At 34.3% G+C, this 17590-nt stretch overlaps 1 protein-coding gene across 1 annotated transcript in view; it reads left to right on the top strand.

The window, feature by feature from the left end:
• The window catches only part of GLRB (glycine receptor beta), a 92224-nt gene that overhangs the window by 33542 nt on the left and 41092 nt on the right, over positions 1-17590 (top strand). The window contains exons 2-3 of the mRNA XM_080796894.1: positions 4687-4793; positions 6449-6516. Of these exons, the coding sequence (XP_080653020.1) occupies positions 4687-4793; positions 6449-6516 (175 nt within the window). The remainder of the gene's footprint in view (positions 1-4686; positions 4794-6448; positions 6517-17590) is intronic.

Below are 17590 nucleotides of genomic sequence, written 5' to 3'. Positions count from 1 at the left end.
CATTGGTTTAAGTTTAGGCAAGTGAACAAAAGAAGACTGGTTGTAAAAAGGCTTTTGATATAAAACATTATTTTCTCTAGTCATTTGATCACTTTGCCTGAGTAAAATAAGTTATTTTCTTAAATTAATATCATATTTCTGTGGAATAAATCCTGTTTTGTCATAATAACAGAATTATTGATAGATTTCTTGAAATAAGACAAAATGGCATAGTCAAAATGGATAAAATATTGGACTGAGTTGCAGAATATAATGACTAACAATGAAACATGTAGTGTGTGACCTAATTAAATACATTTAACTCTTCTTATTCTTGCTTGTTTTGTGTAAATAGTAGTAGTCACTTTCCCAAATTACAGGGTTTATATACTAAAGTGCAGAGAAAAATTGCATATTATTTCAGCTCTTTGGCAAAAAGTGCTATAGCTTCTAGACTCCTAAAATGTATCTTAACATGTAGAGATGACTTTAATGTTGTTTTAGTATTGAGTGAGCTAAATAAAAGATTTCTATTGTTTTCAGGTAGGAAAAACCCCTGAATTCATGCATGTGAATATGAACTACATGGGATTCACTTAAATTTAAAATATCTTTGATTTTCTAGTATAAGGAAAGGTGAACTATCAACTGAATATTCATATAAGATGAACTACAACAGACATGAGAGTATATATTTATACAAATAAGAATAAAAGAAAGGGGCTATAATGTATTTGATATATTCCTTTTTTGTTAATTTGAAGAGATTTTTCTTAGCCGACATTGATTTTTTTTATTGTTGTTAATAAACAAGAATTTTTGTTGTTTTGTTTTTTGTTTTTGTTTGTTTTTAGCTGTGGAAAGAAAGAAAAACATTTGGGCATGTCTGGATGGAAGAGTGACTCTGATAAATTATAGAAAGAGCAGATTCAGATTTTCCAGGACTAATGATAAGTAAGGCTAATAGAAACTAAGAATTTATCTCTCTCTCTCTCTCTCTCTCTCACACACACACACACACACACACACACACACACATCTATACATACACATTTATATAATATACCCTAAAGCAATATATGGGTGGATGGTGATAAGATAAATACTATTCCACTCCCATTATGGCAGGTTTATTGTGAAATGACAAGTAGGAATCAGGATTACCAGATTTCTTAACTCTCCCACCTTAGCATACCCTCTTAGCCTTGCTGTCTTAGTTCTTGTGAGTACATCCTCTGTTGGTCCATTAACTCACCTAGTGTGTACTCTTTTACTGGTCAGGGTTTTTCTCTTTCACTGAAGAACAGCTCTCTGGGTGGTTAATAATCTCTCCTGTTTCATCAAGGGAATGTTTGTGATTATCAAGTGAAATAATGAAATAGACATGATAGTTGATTTCTCAGTGTTTCATTCTGGACTATTGCTCTGAGCCAATCATGGTCGTTTTTTTCTCCTTGACAGTGATTGGTTCAGCAATGGCCAATGCTGGAAAACTTCCAAAGAAAACAAAGGAACAAAAGTAACCCTTATTCTGAGAAGACACCTCAGGAGGAAATGCTCTTTACCTGCATGTGATGTGTGGAAATGCCCTTGCTTTAGTGCACGCAGGCTTCCTGAGGATGCGGTCATCTTAGAAGACTGGCAGACAGGAGATGCCTGGGTGGCTCAGGGGGCTGAGCATTTGACTCTTGATTTTTTGACTCAGGTCAAGGTTTCAGGGTGGTGAGATAGAGCCCTGCTGTTGGGCTTAGTGCTGGGGATGGAGCCTGCTTGTGATGCTCTCTCCCTCTCTCTGTGCAACTCCCCACCCCTGCTCTCTCTCTCTCTCAAATAGATAAATCTTAAAAAAAAAAAGAGAGATGGCAGATGGAAAATGCTTGAGAGAGTGTGTATTTCATACTATACAGGAAGTATATGGAATTATAAAAGTATAGAAGCCATGATTCCCTCAAGAATCATACCGCCTGGATTCAGTCTAGTTGGTAATAAATACACAGATATGAAAAAAAAAAGCTATAATATAATTGCCAAACAGTCTGTTTATGTTTGTGTTTGTTAGAGTAAGATGGGATGATTGAAACAAGATTTTAAGAGAGCAGTCTTAAAGGACAGGTTGGGGTTAGAGTAGTACAATGAGAAGTGAAAGTTACAATATTCCAGGAAGGGAGATTTATGCTGAACCAGTGGAGGGAGGAAGGACAAAATTTGGTAGTGAGTTCCAAGGACCAGAAAGTGAGTTTGATTGATACAACTTACAGTGGTAAGGGAGGAAAGATTTTTTTCCTTCTATCCTCAACAGCTAGGTCTATGAAATAAATGACAACAGGCATATTAACAGGAGAAAAGGTATACAAATTATTAATTGTTAATATCACATTCATGAGGGCATCAGAAGTAAAAAAAAAATAGTGAATACCCACAGAGTGGTGAGATTTGAGAGCTTATATTATGTCTTCATAGAGAAAGGGGAGGAGGATATGTTCCTCTCAGGGGAAAATATCAGATTTTTAGGAAAGATGAATGAGCCTTTAGAAGAATAGTTGGGAGGTATGATCGAATATGACAAGGTTTGTTTCGGTGTCCTGTCCTGTGATAAGAGTCAATCTTATTTAGTTGATGAAACTCCGAGGGAGGGGATTTATGATGGTAAATTCTTTGGGGGGAATCTGTCTGTAGGCAGATAGGAGTTCAGAGAAAGCCTCCCCTGCATTTGCTCTTTTTCAAGGGCTTTAGCTCAAATAATCCATATGCCAAAGAGACATCTTCCACAGTTGGAAGAAAAAAATCAGGCTGGAAAGTTCTCATTAAAAAATCAGTGTTAATTTTTTTTATGTTGTCTGGTCATTTCATTGGTTAAAAGGGATGTACTTGTAAAGGATTTTAGGTCAAGAGATGCAATAATGCAGTCCTTAATTGATCCAATACAAGTATGTTTTGTAATCAATCAATTCTGTTTTTCTCCCCTGAAACCCACCTTGTAGATGGGTTTGAACACTAATATCCAGTTTTCCCACATACCTTCATTCTCTTCAGAGTTTTCAGTCTTTTGATAAGGGATGACAATTGGCTCTAGGGAGGTTACAATTTCACCTGCAATGAAATGGGAAATCTCATTACTAACCCCCAAGTCCCTGCAGCTACAGTATTGGCACTGATAAGGCCATGAGAAGCAATTTAAAAAATCTACATCATCTCCTGAACCTTTAGGAGGTTTAACTAACTGATTAGCATGTTTTTCTTTATTATTTTGGACTCTGATATCTACTTGAAGAGATTGTCTGTATCAGTTTATAGTGTTTTTTGAATTTTATAAACTTCTTAGTATCAGTCCCATCCCACCTCTAGGGGTTATATCTTATCAGCAGACTGTATGTAATTAACTCAGAACAGAATTGCCTGATACATGAGAGGTTGGATTTCAAAACAAAACCATGCCCCTTACTTCTAAGTTTGCTTTGTATAAATTAATATCATTTTTCGAAATTGAAACTTACACCATATCGGTACAGAATAGACTAGATAGGGGTAGATACTCCAAGTATAATTTTAAAACTTCCTTGTGATTGTCATGGATTTTTTCCTGTTTTGTATTGAGACAATGATTATATAAGACTTTATGTGTAAAGATATGTATTGTTTTACTTTATGTTAAACAAACCAACAAACAGTAAACAACAAAGCATTTTTCATTGGATTCCAAGAAAGTGGATTTTTTGTTTGCGTGGGTTTTTTTAAAGATTTTATTTATTTATTTGACAGACAGAGATCATAAGTAGGCAGAGAAGCAGGCAGAGAGAGAGGAGGAGGCAGGCTCCCTGCTGAGCAGAGAGCCTGATGTGGGACTTGATCCCAGGATCCTGGGATCATGACCTGAGCTGAAGGCAGAGATTTTAACCCAACTGAGCCACCCAGGTGCCCCTGTTTGTGTTTTAAAGTGCTTTCAAATGATACCAATTTGGTCAAAATTCATTGTTCAAAGTTAATTAAAATAGAAAAGTGTGCCAGTTTTTTTCTCATTTTGATAGCTGACAAGCAAACATATGTAGAAAAGAGATAGCTGTAACTTGTAGCTCTGTATTTTCCTTGTTTAATTGATCCGGTAATTAGAGAAACTTTTACCACTTCCCCACATCCCCCACCATTTTCCCCAACATATTGAACTCAGTGAGGACATTCATTGGTTATTTCTTGGGCAATACCATTTTATAAATGTCAGCATGATAGTTGTCTGATTAGACTGTCTCTCTGGCCATATCCTCTTAGGGTATTCACATACTCCTTTGCTTAGGCAGAAGGTTAATATACATTATTAAAAAACTATTTTTTGCTGTTTTCTTTTTCCCTTTTATCTCATTGTCTGTACTCCCTTTGTGCATCTCTAGATTTTGATTGCAGATTGCTTCTGAACTAGTAATGTATCTACTTAATTTTATTTAAAAGAAAACAATATTGAGTACTTGGGGCAGTGTTGCATGAATTTAGAAAATTAAGTGCTGAAATACTTTCTTCATCTTTTATTTCTCATGACAACTATCTTTTGGGCATTTGACAATGCCTATTATTTTTGTTTACTTCTATTTGGAAAAGCCATGCTGTAGTTGTGAATGTGTCTCAAAAAGTGTCTCTTCTCCATGGAGAATTACACATTTCTATTCTGGCTATGTCTAAATGCTTACCAGAGTTTTGTTTTCTTTTCTTTTCCTATAGCCAGCAGTCAGCCGAGGACCTTGCCCGAGTACCTGCCAACTCCACTAGCAATATCTTGAATAGGCTGTTGGTCAGTTATGATCCCAGGATAAGACCAAATTTTAAAGGTTTGTTTCTTATCCCCTCCAAAACCTTCAATCTGTGTATAAAACAAGGTTTCAAATTGGCATGTTACTGTCCTGTGATGTTGCTTAGGTTTCGAGCAATTTAGTGACGAAAATATTCAAAGACAGGCAGAATACTAGTTCTGATAGTTTCATATGGTTCCCAGTTAAAAGAACAAAATAAGTATATTGTAGATTAGACTAACCTCCATCATGGGTTTGCTAAGCACTTAGTATTCCAAAGCTTAGTGATTTAAGTTTCAAGCTCTGGACACAGATCTGGCTTTCATTCACAGACACCAAAGTTATAATTTGTAGAATAGCGTACACTTGTTAGGGATAGACAATAGTTCTGATATGTTTTTAGATTCTTTTAAAATTTTTGCTAGCATTTCACATTGATAAAAATATCCCTCTATTCTTCTGCTGAAAAAGAAAAAAGATGGCCATATGGTTTTTAAAAACATGCTAACTTTGTGAATAAAAGCAACTGTGTTTTCTACAACAGACTGTTTCTACTCCAACAGAATATTACTATTTATCACACCTTTCAAGAACTAAAACCATACTTGCAATAAAAGTCATGAGAAGATTATGTAGTTGTGCAAACTTTCTTTCTTTCTTTTCTTATTTTCTTTTTTTGTCCTCTTGACGAGCTGGGAAAAACTATCTGAAAAAAAATATCCTCTGGAAAACTATAATCCTTATTGCTGGCTAAGGACAGGTATTAATGTAGATCAGATTAACATTATAAGGCTTGATATTTTTTTCTTCTTCCTTTACAGAAAAAAAAAAAATGTCTGCAGCTGTTTCTAGTCAACTGAAGTTATACAACTATGTTGTAAAAACAGGGTTTTTTGTTCATTACCAGAACCTATTCAGTTACTTTCAACAACAGCCTTGGTCTGGGTTGTCACATGTCTACCATATATTGATTCACCACCTGTTTTCCATCAGTCAGTGGTTATGTGGCTAAAAGGCTAAATTCACATTTTCCCTTTGTTAACCCAACCAGCAGCCCAAAATGAATAAAAAGGAAAAAGAAAAAAACAAAAAAGCAAGCAAGCAAGAAATTTGCAACATTATACCTTAATTCTCACTCCATGATCTTTCAAATTATTTTCCAACAGGTCAGGCAAAAATCTTTATAATGATTCTGTTATATGTCTGATTAACTTTGTATATTTATGAGTTAAAAATCAAAATGTAGTCATTATAAATAATATGTATTGAACACTGCTTTACTAATGAAAGTAAGACTTGAAATGATTATAAAAATGCAAAAAACTAAAACATTAAAAATGGTTTTTTTTAAAGAATGTTTTACGTTTTCTCAAGGTAAGTGCAGTAGCTCAATTAAAAACTTCTTTAAAGGTTAACATATTTACTCAGTCTTAACAATTTAAGAAATAAGTATTTCTGAATAATAACGTGAGTTAATACAACTTAACTCATTTTTTTATTTTTATTATGATGCCTTACTTAGAAAAATAAGTTAATAGCAATTGTGAACATGGAATACTGAGACCATAGTTTTTAAAGTTTTGTATCTCAAGTGGATTGGAAAAAATATAAAATCAAGTACATAAACCATAAAAATATGATAATCTAACCAAATTCTTACAGTTACTGAGTATGTTCTTAATTTTTATTTGTAGGCATTCCTGTTGATGTAGTAGTCAACATTTTTATCAACAGTTTTGGATCCATTCAAGAGACAACAATGGTAAGATTACAGGCAATTTAATATTTTTAATTATCAAAATTTTAACTAGAGGATAGTGAAAGATACAGCAAAACTGAAAATAAGGAGTAACTCTATGGAAAAATGCATTCTTTCTTCTAGTATGAAATATCCAAATTCCAGGGTGTGTTACATCAGTGATTTCAGTGCCTATATAATTTAGCAATTCAAATGTAGCCTTAATCCTAATTAAAACTTACAGACTTAGAAGAATTAATTTCCTCACTCTGAACAACTAATTGGATATCACCTGGGAAAAGCATTTATGAATATTCTGGAGCAATGTTTATTTCCTAGTATACATGTATGTATGAACATTAAAAAATACTTAAGTGTTCATTTATTTTTCTTTCTTTTTTTAAATTTATTTTAATTTTTGTAATCGTTTGTTTTTCTCCTAGTTTCCTGAGGAGAATCTTTGTTTCCTCTGTTGTGCTAATATTGTGGTGCTTGGATCAGAGAATTGTAAAAAGCAGAGAGGAAAATTAATTTTTATAAGATAAGGCAACAGAGCTCCCTGAAAAAATTATGTAATAAGAGGAAAGATCAAGGAAGGGCAAAAGAGGAGCAAGAAAGAGATGACGGGCAGGTTCCTGTCTTGAAAGGAATGGACAAGAAGGGTTTGAAGGAGCGGCTGCTATCCATGATGAGTTGGACTACAGGGACAAAGGCTTCTATAAAGTAGTAGTTTTGTTAGTAGGTTACTACTTAGTAGATTACATTAGCAGATTTTCTGAATGATGTGTGATATAATTACCCCTGCTTCTTAAAAGGCATTCAATAAAGTCTACTTGCTCTTTGATGTTTTAGAATATTAGGTTTTCTGCCTTTTTGAAAAATGACGTGCTGAAATGATACTTCAAGTGGGAGAAGGAAGGCCCATGTTTTTTGTATTTTTTTGAGATACTTATATTTTATTAATAATACACACTGTGGATCAAAAGGCCAGTAATGGATAGGGCACAGTACAATTTTTCAGGGACTATCTCAGGCTAGAGAAAGAATGATTTAAAATATTTATTCCTTTATTCCTCATGGCAGCATTTGTGTTATCAAAACAACTATATGTTGCATTTAATTTATGACACCCATTTTTGTATCTAATTGCAATAAGAATGTTATTTATTTTTTGTAGAAGCATGTATTTAGCCCCTGAATAATTGGTTATTTTCTTAGTGTGTAAATATTTTTAGAGAATTATTCAAAAGTAGATTTTGGAATCAAATTCATTTATTTCTGGTGACTTTTTAGTTTACCTAAATGACAGAAACAGAGTACAGATCACCCGAAGACAGCTACAGAATAAGATACAGACTGCTGTATAGCACTCAGGAGGCAAGTGTAGCACTGTTAACCGAAAATGTGGTTAGTCTAGCTAAGCACTTCACTTTGTAAGAATAAGAAATGTCCTTTTTTCAAGGTGAAACTTTAAAGGAATCCATTTTGTCTGGATACTCTTCTCTGTGCCCTCTTGCATTTCTTGGCATCACTACACTAATCCTAAATCATCCCTGAAAGATGTTCTGGCCTGTTGGAAACACTCCTACTCTGTCTTGCATTTTGGGACAGTTAATGCAAGGATATTTTTTCTCATTTGCATAAAAGCCACACATGTGTTCAGCTCAGTAGGTATCATTAATGTACCTCTACTTTAGTCATCATTGAATGCCTTCCAAATGTTAGACACTTCAACTTCTCCAGGCCCCGTCTGTAGTTACTTGATGATATCCGGCTGAAAACACCTGGAAGGGTAGGCTAGAAAAGGGAGAGGAACTTTCCTACAGATTATTTGAGGATTATAATAAAATATTGCATATTTATAACATATTCTCATATTGTCCTCCTCCAGGGATTCAATATAGTAGCTAGCCCAGGATACTTATTGCTGGGACCAGATTCAGCCTATTCTCATCAGAGTCTTTGTCTCTGCTGTTTATCCCTGATTTCCATCTCTTCTAATTAGAGGCTTTTCTGGCTGCTCTGACTCACTTTGTGCCTTCTTTTCAATCCAGGTCTTTCATCTCTATCACTTGTTACTTAAATCTGATAGCTATATTTTTATCTCTCTCTCTCTCTCTCTTTCTTATTTATTTATTTTGCTAATAGCCTGAGAGCATATTTTTTTAAGAACAAAGCAAACAAAAAAGTCCCCCATAACAAGAGGTTGGGAAAACAGAGAGTATTAGATTTGTGTAAATAAAGGATATATGTTCAGGGAAACAATATGGTGGCCAGTGTGTAAGTTGCAATATTAGACTGGCTTGTGCTTGAATCTGTTGTGTAAATTACAAAAATAAAGCAACAGTAGCTTTCAGTGATGGTGACTCTTGGGTTGTTACGCATTCTCAAATTCATTTAGTATTTCACAATAGAATTTCAATCCAAAGAAAATGCTAAAGAAAATGAACTATTTATAAGTTTGTTAGTAGCACTCTTATACAGTTGGGGTTTTGTTTATTAATAGCCCACTAGAAATTTCCCCTACAAAGTTCTGCTAAAATAAAGGAACTCATAAAATCTGGGAAGCTTTGATATTGCCCCAAACTTTCTCTCCCATTCAGACCTTTCTATCTCAACTGGAAGTTGCTTATTCCAGAAGGCATAATGCAGGTCACAGAGCTTGGGGGTGACTGTGACTTCAGTAACTGCAAGTCAGGTGGTGAACAGATGTAGGGCAGCTTCTGAAAGGGAAGGGCGACCATTCCATTTTTCCAACAGATAATGTTGATTATCAAAGAAGCAATCAAGTTTATAGGCATTCACATTGTTGTTAGGAAATTTGAACCAATTCTATTTGGAAACCATTTCTTTGTGCTTGTTTTTTTTTTTTTTAATTCAGATGCTAACTATTGGTGACTAAATTAAAGTAATCTCACACTTATTCAGAAGCCATAATTGTGTAGTGAAGGAAAAATTATAGCCGTATTAGTATTCCTTAAGATCTTCTACACTTCCATGGTTATATGCCCCTTCAGCTTGTTTTATTATCTCATTTTATAGCATTATAATTCCTTTTTCTCATATCTCTGTTTATTTGTATTCCACTAACTTATATTTTTGTAAGGTATCATTATAAATACTATACTTGGTATTTACTGACATTAATAGTAACGTCACCAAAATTATCTAATAAATATAATCATCCTAATTTCAAGTTCTAATTTTATCAGTTTGTATGCTACTGCCTGTGGCAATTGAAACGGGTATTCAGAACAGTGAGAAGAATGTTTTTTTAGAGGCTAGGGGGCATCTGCTCTGTGGTTATGATTGTAATATATGTTGATTTTTCCATTTGGCTCTTACCTTTGGCTTAAATCACTGGGATTTTCATAAATAAAAATGTGAACTATTGCACTTGTGAGAAAAAAATTAGGTAGTATGGTCTATTATAATAATCAACGCACCGACGTCATCAGAAACACATAAGAGCTATTTCATGGAAATAGGAGCCTGTTTGTATAATCCATGTTCTTTCTTTGGTTGAGGCATGCTTCATGATTATACTGAATTATGATTACATTACAATTCATGGTCCCATCAGACTTTCAAAGCCTTTCTGCTGCATGACTTATTATTTGTCTCAGTAGACTTCGACTGTTTTTGAGCAATCTAGTGTGCCTGTCAGGGAAAAAAAAAAAAAAAGAAGTCACATTTGGGAACCGTTAAAAGAGCTGAATTATGGTTCTTGGCAATTATTTATCTTTGTTGTTTTAGAAACAATTTTATGTATTTCCCTTTATATAAACTTATGTTTCTTTCCTTAAAACTTGTCTTAGCTTACTATTCTTTTTATCTTGTTGCTTTTATTATTAACTTTCCAGTATTATTTCACTGTAGAATAATATTAGACATATTTTTCCCCATTTTTCTCTATTTTACATCTTAGGTACACAAAGTTTCAAAAGGTTTTTATATTTATTTTTTCTCATATGATCAATATTCAGGTCTGTACCCTGTGGTAGTCTAAATAATATTCCCTCAAACTGTCCATGTCCTAATCTCAGAACCTGTGAATAAGGTATTTTACATGATAAAAGAGACCGTGTGTTTATAATTAAAGTAAGGATCTTGAGTTGGGGAGATTATTCTGGTTATCCAAGTGGGCCCACTATCATCACAGGGTCCTTCTAAGCAGGAGGCAGGAAGATCAGAGTCAGTAGTGGTAGATGTGATCAAGACAGTGTGAACGTGGAGGGATGCAAGGAAGTGATGTATCAGTCAAGGAACGTAGGCGGCCTCTAGACGCTGAAAATGCAAGAAAATGGAGTCTCTATTCAGCTCCTCAAGAAGGAGTCAGCCTTACAGATACTGTGACTTTAGTCCCATGAAACTAATTGTGATGTTTCGAATTCCAGAACTGTAAGTAATAATTTATGATGTTTTAAATCACTAAATTTTGATAATTTTGTTACAGCAGCAATGGGAAACTCATACATGTGCTGATGAACACTTTGTTAATGCAATTTTTCCTCCCAAATTCTATTGGAAGATTATCTAATTGCATATAACTTCATCCTAAATGCTACTGGAGAGTTATCTGATTATGTATATAACTTTTTCATATATGGATATGGGAAAATAATCAATGGTTTTGAATTCAGTGATTACTAAATACTCTCACTTGTTAATTGTAATGAGGACATAATTTGAAAGAGAATATATTTTTAGTTGTTAAAAATGTATTTCATTCTCTTTTTTTGTCAAAGTTACTTTTTTAGTATCTGCCTTAAAATGAAGAATAGTATGATTTGTCATGGATACTTTCCTCTTCCCTTTTTTCTCCTAGCTGTATTATTTAGAAGTATTGGTGATTAAACATCATATTAGGCAATAAGGAAGGATGAGAAATGCTCAAGTTTTATTTTCTTCTTCTAGTAATTTGTCATTGTTATCAATTGATATAGGAGAAATTAAATTAATGGTATTAATAATACTAGACAAATATCCTAACCTGTCAAAATGTGACAGTAATATGTATTAAATAGAATCATGTTGGGTACTTTCTATTCAGCCCAACAGACTGCCACTCTTATGGAGTTCTTAGTTCAGGGAGGCACCACTGTACCACCTAGCAGGCACTCCTAATACACATGGAATATTGGAATAGGTCTAGAATTTTTAAATATTCATAAGGTGTTACTAAACAGTATTTAACTAATTTTTTTCTTTTTTTTTTTTTTTTTACAAAATGACATATTGGGAATAATTGCTAAAATATAACCTAAAAAATTTTAGTGGCATTTTGTTAACTCGTAATTCTTACATGAAATATCTAACCTCACTAATGACTAAATTTAAATCTTTTCAAACCAGGCTTATAACAGCTCTTTGACAGAACTTTAATTATAATGCTGCCAGATGCTATGAGAGCTGATCTCCTTCATTGCCTTGAATGCTAATATTTTTATTATAATGTAAAGACTACAGATGAGTTAGAGATTCCCTGTGTGAGAGGCAGGTAAAAATTATAACTAACCAGAATAGCTATCCTAACAACAATACAAAGTATAAACATTTTTTTAAATATTAAAATATCAATAATACAACTTAAGTTGTATTATTTTTAATGTCTTGTTGTGAAATGTTTTATTGCCTTGAAGAAATATCTGAATTTGGGTCTTAATTGGGACTGAAAATTTTGGAGAACATCCATTTTCCAGATAATGACTAATAGTGTGCTCTTTGGAATGAACAATGAGTGGTATTTGTCACCAAGTTCTTTAAAAACAATTAAGTAATTTCCCACTGATAAAAGAAGTCTGTTTCTGATGGGAATTTGTTCATTGCAAAATAAATGATAAAGCTATAATTACTGTGATTGACTAATTGAAAATGAAAATAAATAGGTTTCAAAGATAGTTATCTTAATATAGAACATTTGAAATGCCAATAACTAGTAATTATTTAGAAATGCTCATAAAACATTAACCAAAGCAACTAATGAGCTTTTATCTTTTAATGAATGTTAAACTCAAACTATTAATTTAAACTGTAAAATTTTAAAACACTCTTAAAAGATATATAAACTTGCTACAACTTGGATTGAATTATAATGATATGTGACTACACAGCTAATAGAAAAGCATCTTTGAAGTACTTTTATAAGGAAATAATAAGATATAATGGCCAATACTGATACAATGAAATAAGCAATTTCCAGATTTTTGGTGATGCTCATTATAATACAACTCTGGAGTCCTACTAAAAAATTAAGAACAGGAATACAGTGGAGACTTGAAGTTATGTGGTGTGTTAAGCTTACAGTGGAGCAGTTGAAAGCACAAAGAATAATTCAGGAGATGCTCAGAAGCAGGTTTTAGCACTTTGTCAAGGTTTGTGACTTTGAAGTAGATTACTGTTAAGAATAATTGTTGGTTGGGGGCACTGGGTGCCTCAGTTGGTTAAGTATGTACCTTCAGCTCAGGTCATGATCTCGGGGTCCTGGGATCAAGCCCTGCATTGGGCTCCCTGCTTAGCAGGGAGCCTGCTTCTCCTTCTCCCTCTGCCCTTCCCACTCATGCTTTCTTTCTTTCTCTCAAATAAATAATAAAATCTTTAAGATAAACAAACAAAAAAATTGTTGATTGATCCACACAGTACAGAACAAACTAAATGAATTACACTAGATGCAGGATTTTTTTTAAGCAAAAAAAAAACACCACAATTTATTAATCTGTGTTACTAACATTATAGAAGGATAACAGCAGCATAAAGGGTATATCCTAGTAAGGCAGTATGCTTGTCTAGCCTTTAATATGGCCAAGTGCAGTTCATATACTTTGTATACTATCTCACTTAATGTCTATAAAAACCCTATCTTTGTGGGTAAGTTATTACTATCCCCATATTATGGATAGGAATTTTGTCCTTTGTTCACTTCTTAATCCTCCATAATCTTGCTTTTAATATGCCACTCTACCAAAAATGCTTTTGCTAAAATTTTCAGTGGCTTTCTCCTTTGCTAAGAGTATTCAGTATGACTGTACTTGACACTGTATGACACCTGCTGCTGGTGACCTTCTCAAAGCTTTGGACTATTTGGTTTGGTGAAATCACATTTTCAGGGTTTTCTTTTTTCCTCAGTCTTCTAGCCTGCCCTTTGAATGCATGTCCTTCCCAGGGTTATTTATTTATCTATTTTTTTGTTTTGGATTCCTACTCTAACTAATACTTATGGACAAACTCTTCATTAATCTTTTTCTTTTTTTTTTCCTTTGGTTATGTTTTCAAGATTCATTTATGTCATAACAGGTATCAGAATTTCCTTCTTTATACAGCCAAATAATATTCCTAAGGGTGTATGCATATACAGGCATACCTTGTTTTATTGTGCTTTGTAGATACTGTGTTTTTTTACAGATTGGAGATTTGTGGCATCCTGCAATGAGCAAGTTTATTGGTGTCATTTTTCCAACAGCATTTGCTTACTTGCTGTCTCCTTGTCACATTTGGTAATTCACACAATATTTCAAAGCCTATTATTAATATTATATTTGTTATGATGATCTGTGATCTGTGATCTTTGATGTTAGTCTTATGATTGTTTTAGGGCATCAGGAACCAAGGTCATGTAAGATGGCAAACTTAATTGATAAATGTTGTGTGTGTTCTGACTATTCTACCAACCAGCCATTTTCTGTCTCTTTCCCTGTCCATGGGCCTCCCTCCCCTCAGATACACAATACTGAAATTAGGCCAGTTAATAACAAGACAATGGCCTCTTAAGTGTTCCAGTGAAAGGAAGAATCATGTACCTCACTTTAAATCAAAGGTAGAAATGATCAAGCTTAGTGAGGAAGGCATGTCAAAAGCCAAGATAGGCCAAAGGCTAGGTCTCTTGCACCAAACAGCCGCATTGTGGGTGCAAAGGAAAAATTCTGGAAGAAAATTAAAAATGCTACGCCAGTGAACACATGAATGATAAGAAAGCAAAGCAGCCTTGTTTAGTGGTCTGGGTAGAAGGTCAAACCAGCTACAACATTGCCTTAAGCCAGAGCCTAATCCAGAGCAAGGCTCTAAGTCTTTTCAGTTTTATGAAGGCTAAGAGAGGTGAGGAAGCTGAAGAAAAGTTTCAAGCTAACAAAGGTTGGTTCATGAAGCTTAAGGAAAGAAGCCGTCTCCCTAACATCGATGTGCAAAGTGAAGCAGCACATGCCGATAGAGAAGCTGCAGCAAATTCTCCAGAAGATCCACCTGAGGGCATTCAGTGGATTTTCTCTGTACACAAAACAGCCTTCTATTGGAAGAAGATACCATCAAGGACTTTCATAGCCCGAGAGGAGAAGCCAGTGCCTGGTTTCAAAGCTTCAAAAGACAGACTGACTCTCTTGTTGGGGACTAGTGCAGCTGACAACTTGAAATGGAAGCCAGTGTTCATTTACCATTCTGAAAACCCCAGGCCCTTAAGAAGTATGCTAAATCTATTCTGTGCTCTGTCAGTGTCACAGCAAAGTCGGCATCACAGCCCTCTGTTTACAGCATGGTTTACTGAATATTTTAGGCCCACTGCTGAGACCTAGTGCTGTAAAAAAAAGATTCCTTTCAAAGTATGACTGCTTCTTCACAATACTTTTGGCCATCCAACCGTTTTGATGGAGATGGGCAACAATATTAATGTTGTCTTCATGCCTGCTAAAACAGCATCCATTCTGCAGCCCAGAGATTAAGAAGTAATTTTGACCTTCAAGTCTTATTATTTAAGAAAAGCATTCTGCAAGGCTATTGCTGTCATAGATAGTTATTCCTCTGATGGATCTGGGCAAACTAAATTGAAAACTTTTGGAAGGGATACAGCATTTTAGATACTATTAAGAACATTTGTGATTTGTGGGAAGTAGTCAAAATACCAACATGAACAGGAGTTTGGAAGCTGATTCCAAACCTCATGGATGACTTTGAGGGGTTCAAGACCTACATTAGAGGACGTTGCTGAAGATACAGTGGAAATAGTGAGAGAACTAGAGTTAGATGTGGAGCCTGAGGATGTGACTGAACTGCTGCAAGTTCATGATCAAACGTGAATGGATAAGGAGTTGTTTCTTTTCAATAAGCAAAGAAAGTGTTTTCTTGAGACGCAGTCCACTCCATGAAGACGTTGTGTAGATTGTTGGAATGACAACAAAGGATTCAGAACATGACATAAACTTGGTTAATAAAGCAGCAGCAGGGTTTGAGAGGACAGACTCCAGTTTTGAAAGAAGTTTTGCTGTGGGTAAAATGCTATCAAACAGCATCACACGCTACAGAGAAATTGTTCATGAAAGGAAGAATCAATGGGTGTGGCAAACTTCATTGTTGTTTTCTTGTAAGAAATTGCCAACCACTTTGACCTTCAGCAGCCACCAGCCTGGTCAGTCAGCAGCCATAAACATTGAGGCCAGGCCCTCCACCAGTAAAAAAATACTATGACTCATTGAAAGATTAGGTGAGTGTTAGTATTTTTTAATAATAAAGTATTTTTTAATTAAGGTATGTACATTTTTTAGACATAGTGCTAACACACATTAATAGGTTATATATAGTACAATGTAAATATAACTTTTATATGCACTAGAAAATCAGACAATTCGTTTGATTTGCTTCATTGCAATATTCACTTTATTGCAGCGATCTGGAACTGAACCCACAGTTTCTCCAAGGTATGCCTGTATACCCCATTTCATTTATCCATTTACCTCTTGATGGATGCTTGGGTTGTTTCCACCTTTTGGCTCTTGTGACCAATGCTGCAATGAGCATGGTGTGTAAGTATTTGTTGGAGTCTCTGATTTCAGTTCTTTTGGATTTATACCTAGGAGTAGAATTGCTGAATCATATGGTATTTCTATCGAGTTTTTGAGGACAAAGTATAATTACTTAAAAGTGAAAAATGTACATTTACTGAGGAAGTATGGACATGTTAGTGATTTATTTAACTCATTAGTGAGGGACCCAGCGGGATAGTAAAGCTGCTTCAGTGGAAAATTCAGGAGCTTGAAGTGAAAGAATGAATGCTGAAATTAGATTGCTAAATTAGACACAGGCTTGTTAATGTCTCACAGGGCAATAAAGGTGTAATCTTTGGGGATATCTTTTCTCCCTGACATAGAACATTTGCATCTGTACCAGGCAGATACCATTTGCAATTTATGAATCTTCTGTATCTTATCTGCTTTTGCAGAATCTAGGCCCTAACTAATAGAAGATGGCAAGTCAGACAAAGATACACTTTCCTAGAGAACCCCACAACCCTTAGGTGGGCTTGTTATGAATTGTTTCAGCAGGATATTGAAAGGATGAATAATAATCTTTTTTTCCTTATTTTCAAATTTTGATTTTTCTTACCTTCATGTCTATTCCCTTTCGTTTTGTTTATACTACATTTTGCATCCACCCTTTGTAACTTTTGTACATATCTTTCTTAGAATGTATTACTTTGTTGAAACTTATTTACTTTTCTTTAAATTTTGATGCATATTGCCAAATAACTGTCCAGGTTAGCTTATACTCCAGGAAAGTTTATGCATTTATGCTGCTATTGGTGGTGTATGAATGTGCCAACTCTCTATGTCTTACCAGTGATAAGTAGGATTACTCGTCATCATTTCTAACTTCATGGGCAAAGGGAAAAAATAAAATCTCGTTTTTCATTGTTTTTCTTTTGTAGTAGGGAAAAACATATCTTCATGTTTATTGGTTCTTCATAGCAAATTTTGCTATAGAGTTTTCCATGAGAGTACTTTCTCAGAAGAAACTTGCAGTACCCCTGTTTTTGAAAGAACTATCAGATTGTTTTATATAAATCATGTTCATATTTTTAATGTTAACTATCATTCTTTCATATGAAAATAACACATTTTACTAATCTGTCCTCCCTGATGGATTTTAGATTGTTTCTGTTTTTTTTTTTGTTTTTTGTTTTTTGTTTGTTTTGTTTTGGTTTTTGGCTATTACATAGTTGTATGCAGTAGACATCTTTGAAATGTATTTATGTACCAAGTACCTTACTTTTAAAACTGTACTTTTTTTTAGAGCAGTTTTATCTTCACAGCAAAATGGAGCAGAAAATACAGACACT

This window comes from Martes martes (assembly GCF_963455335.1).
Source record: "Martes martes genome assembly, chromosome: 2".
Taxonomy (NCBI): domain Eukaryota; kingdom Metazoa; phylum Chordata; class Mammalia; order Carnivora; family Mustelidae; genus Martes; species Martes martes.
Note: the sequence above shows the minus strand (reverse complement) of the source record. Positions and strands in the feature narration are given on the sequence as shown.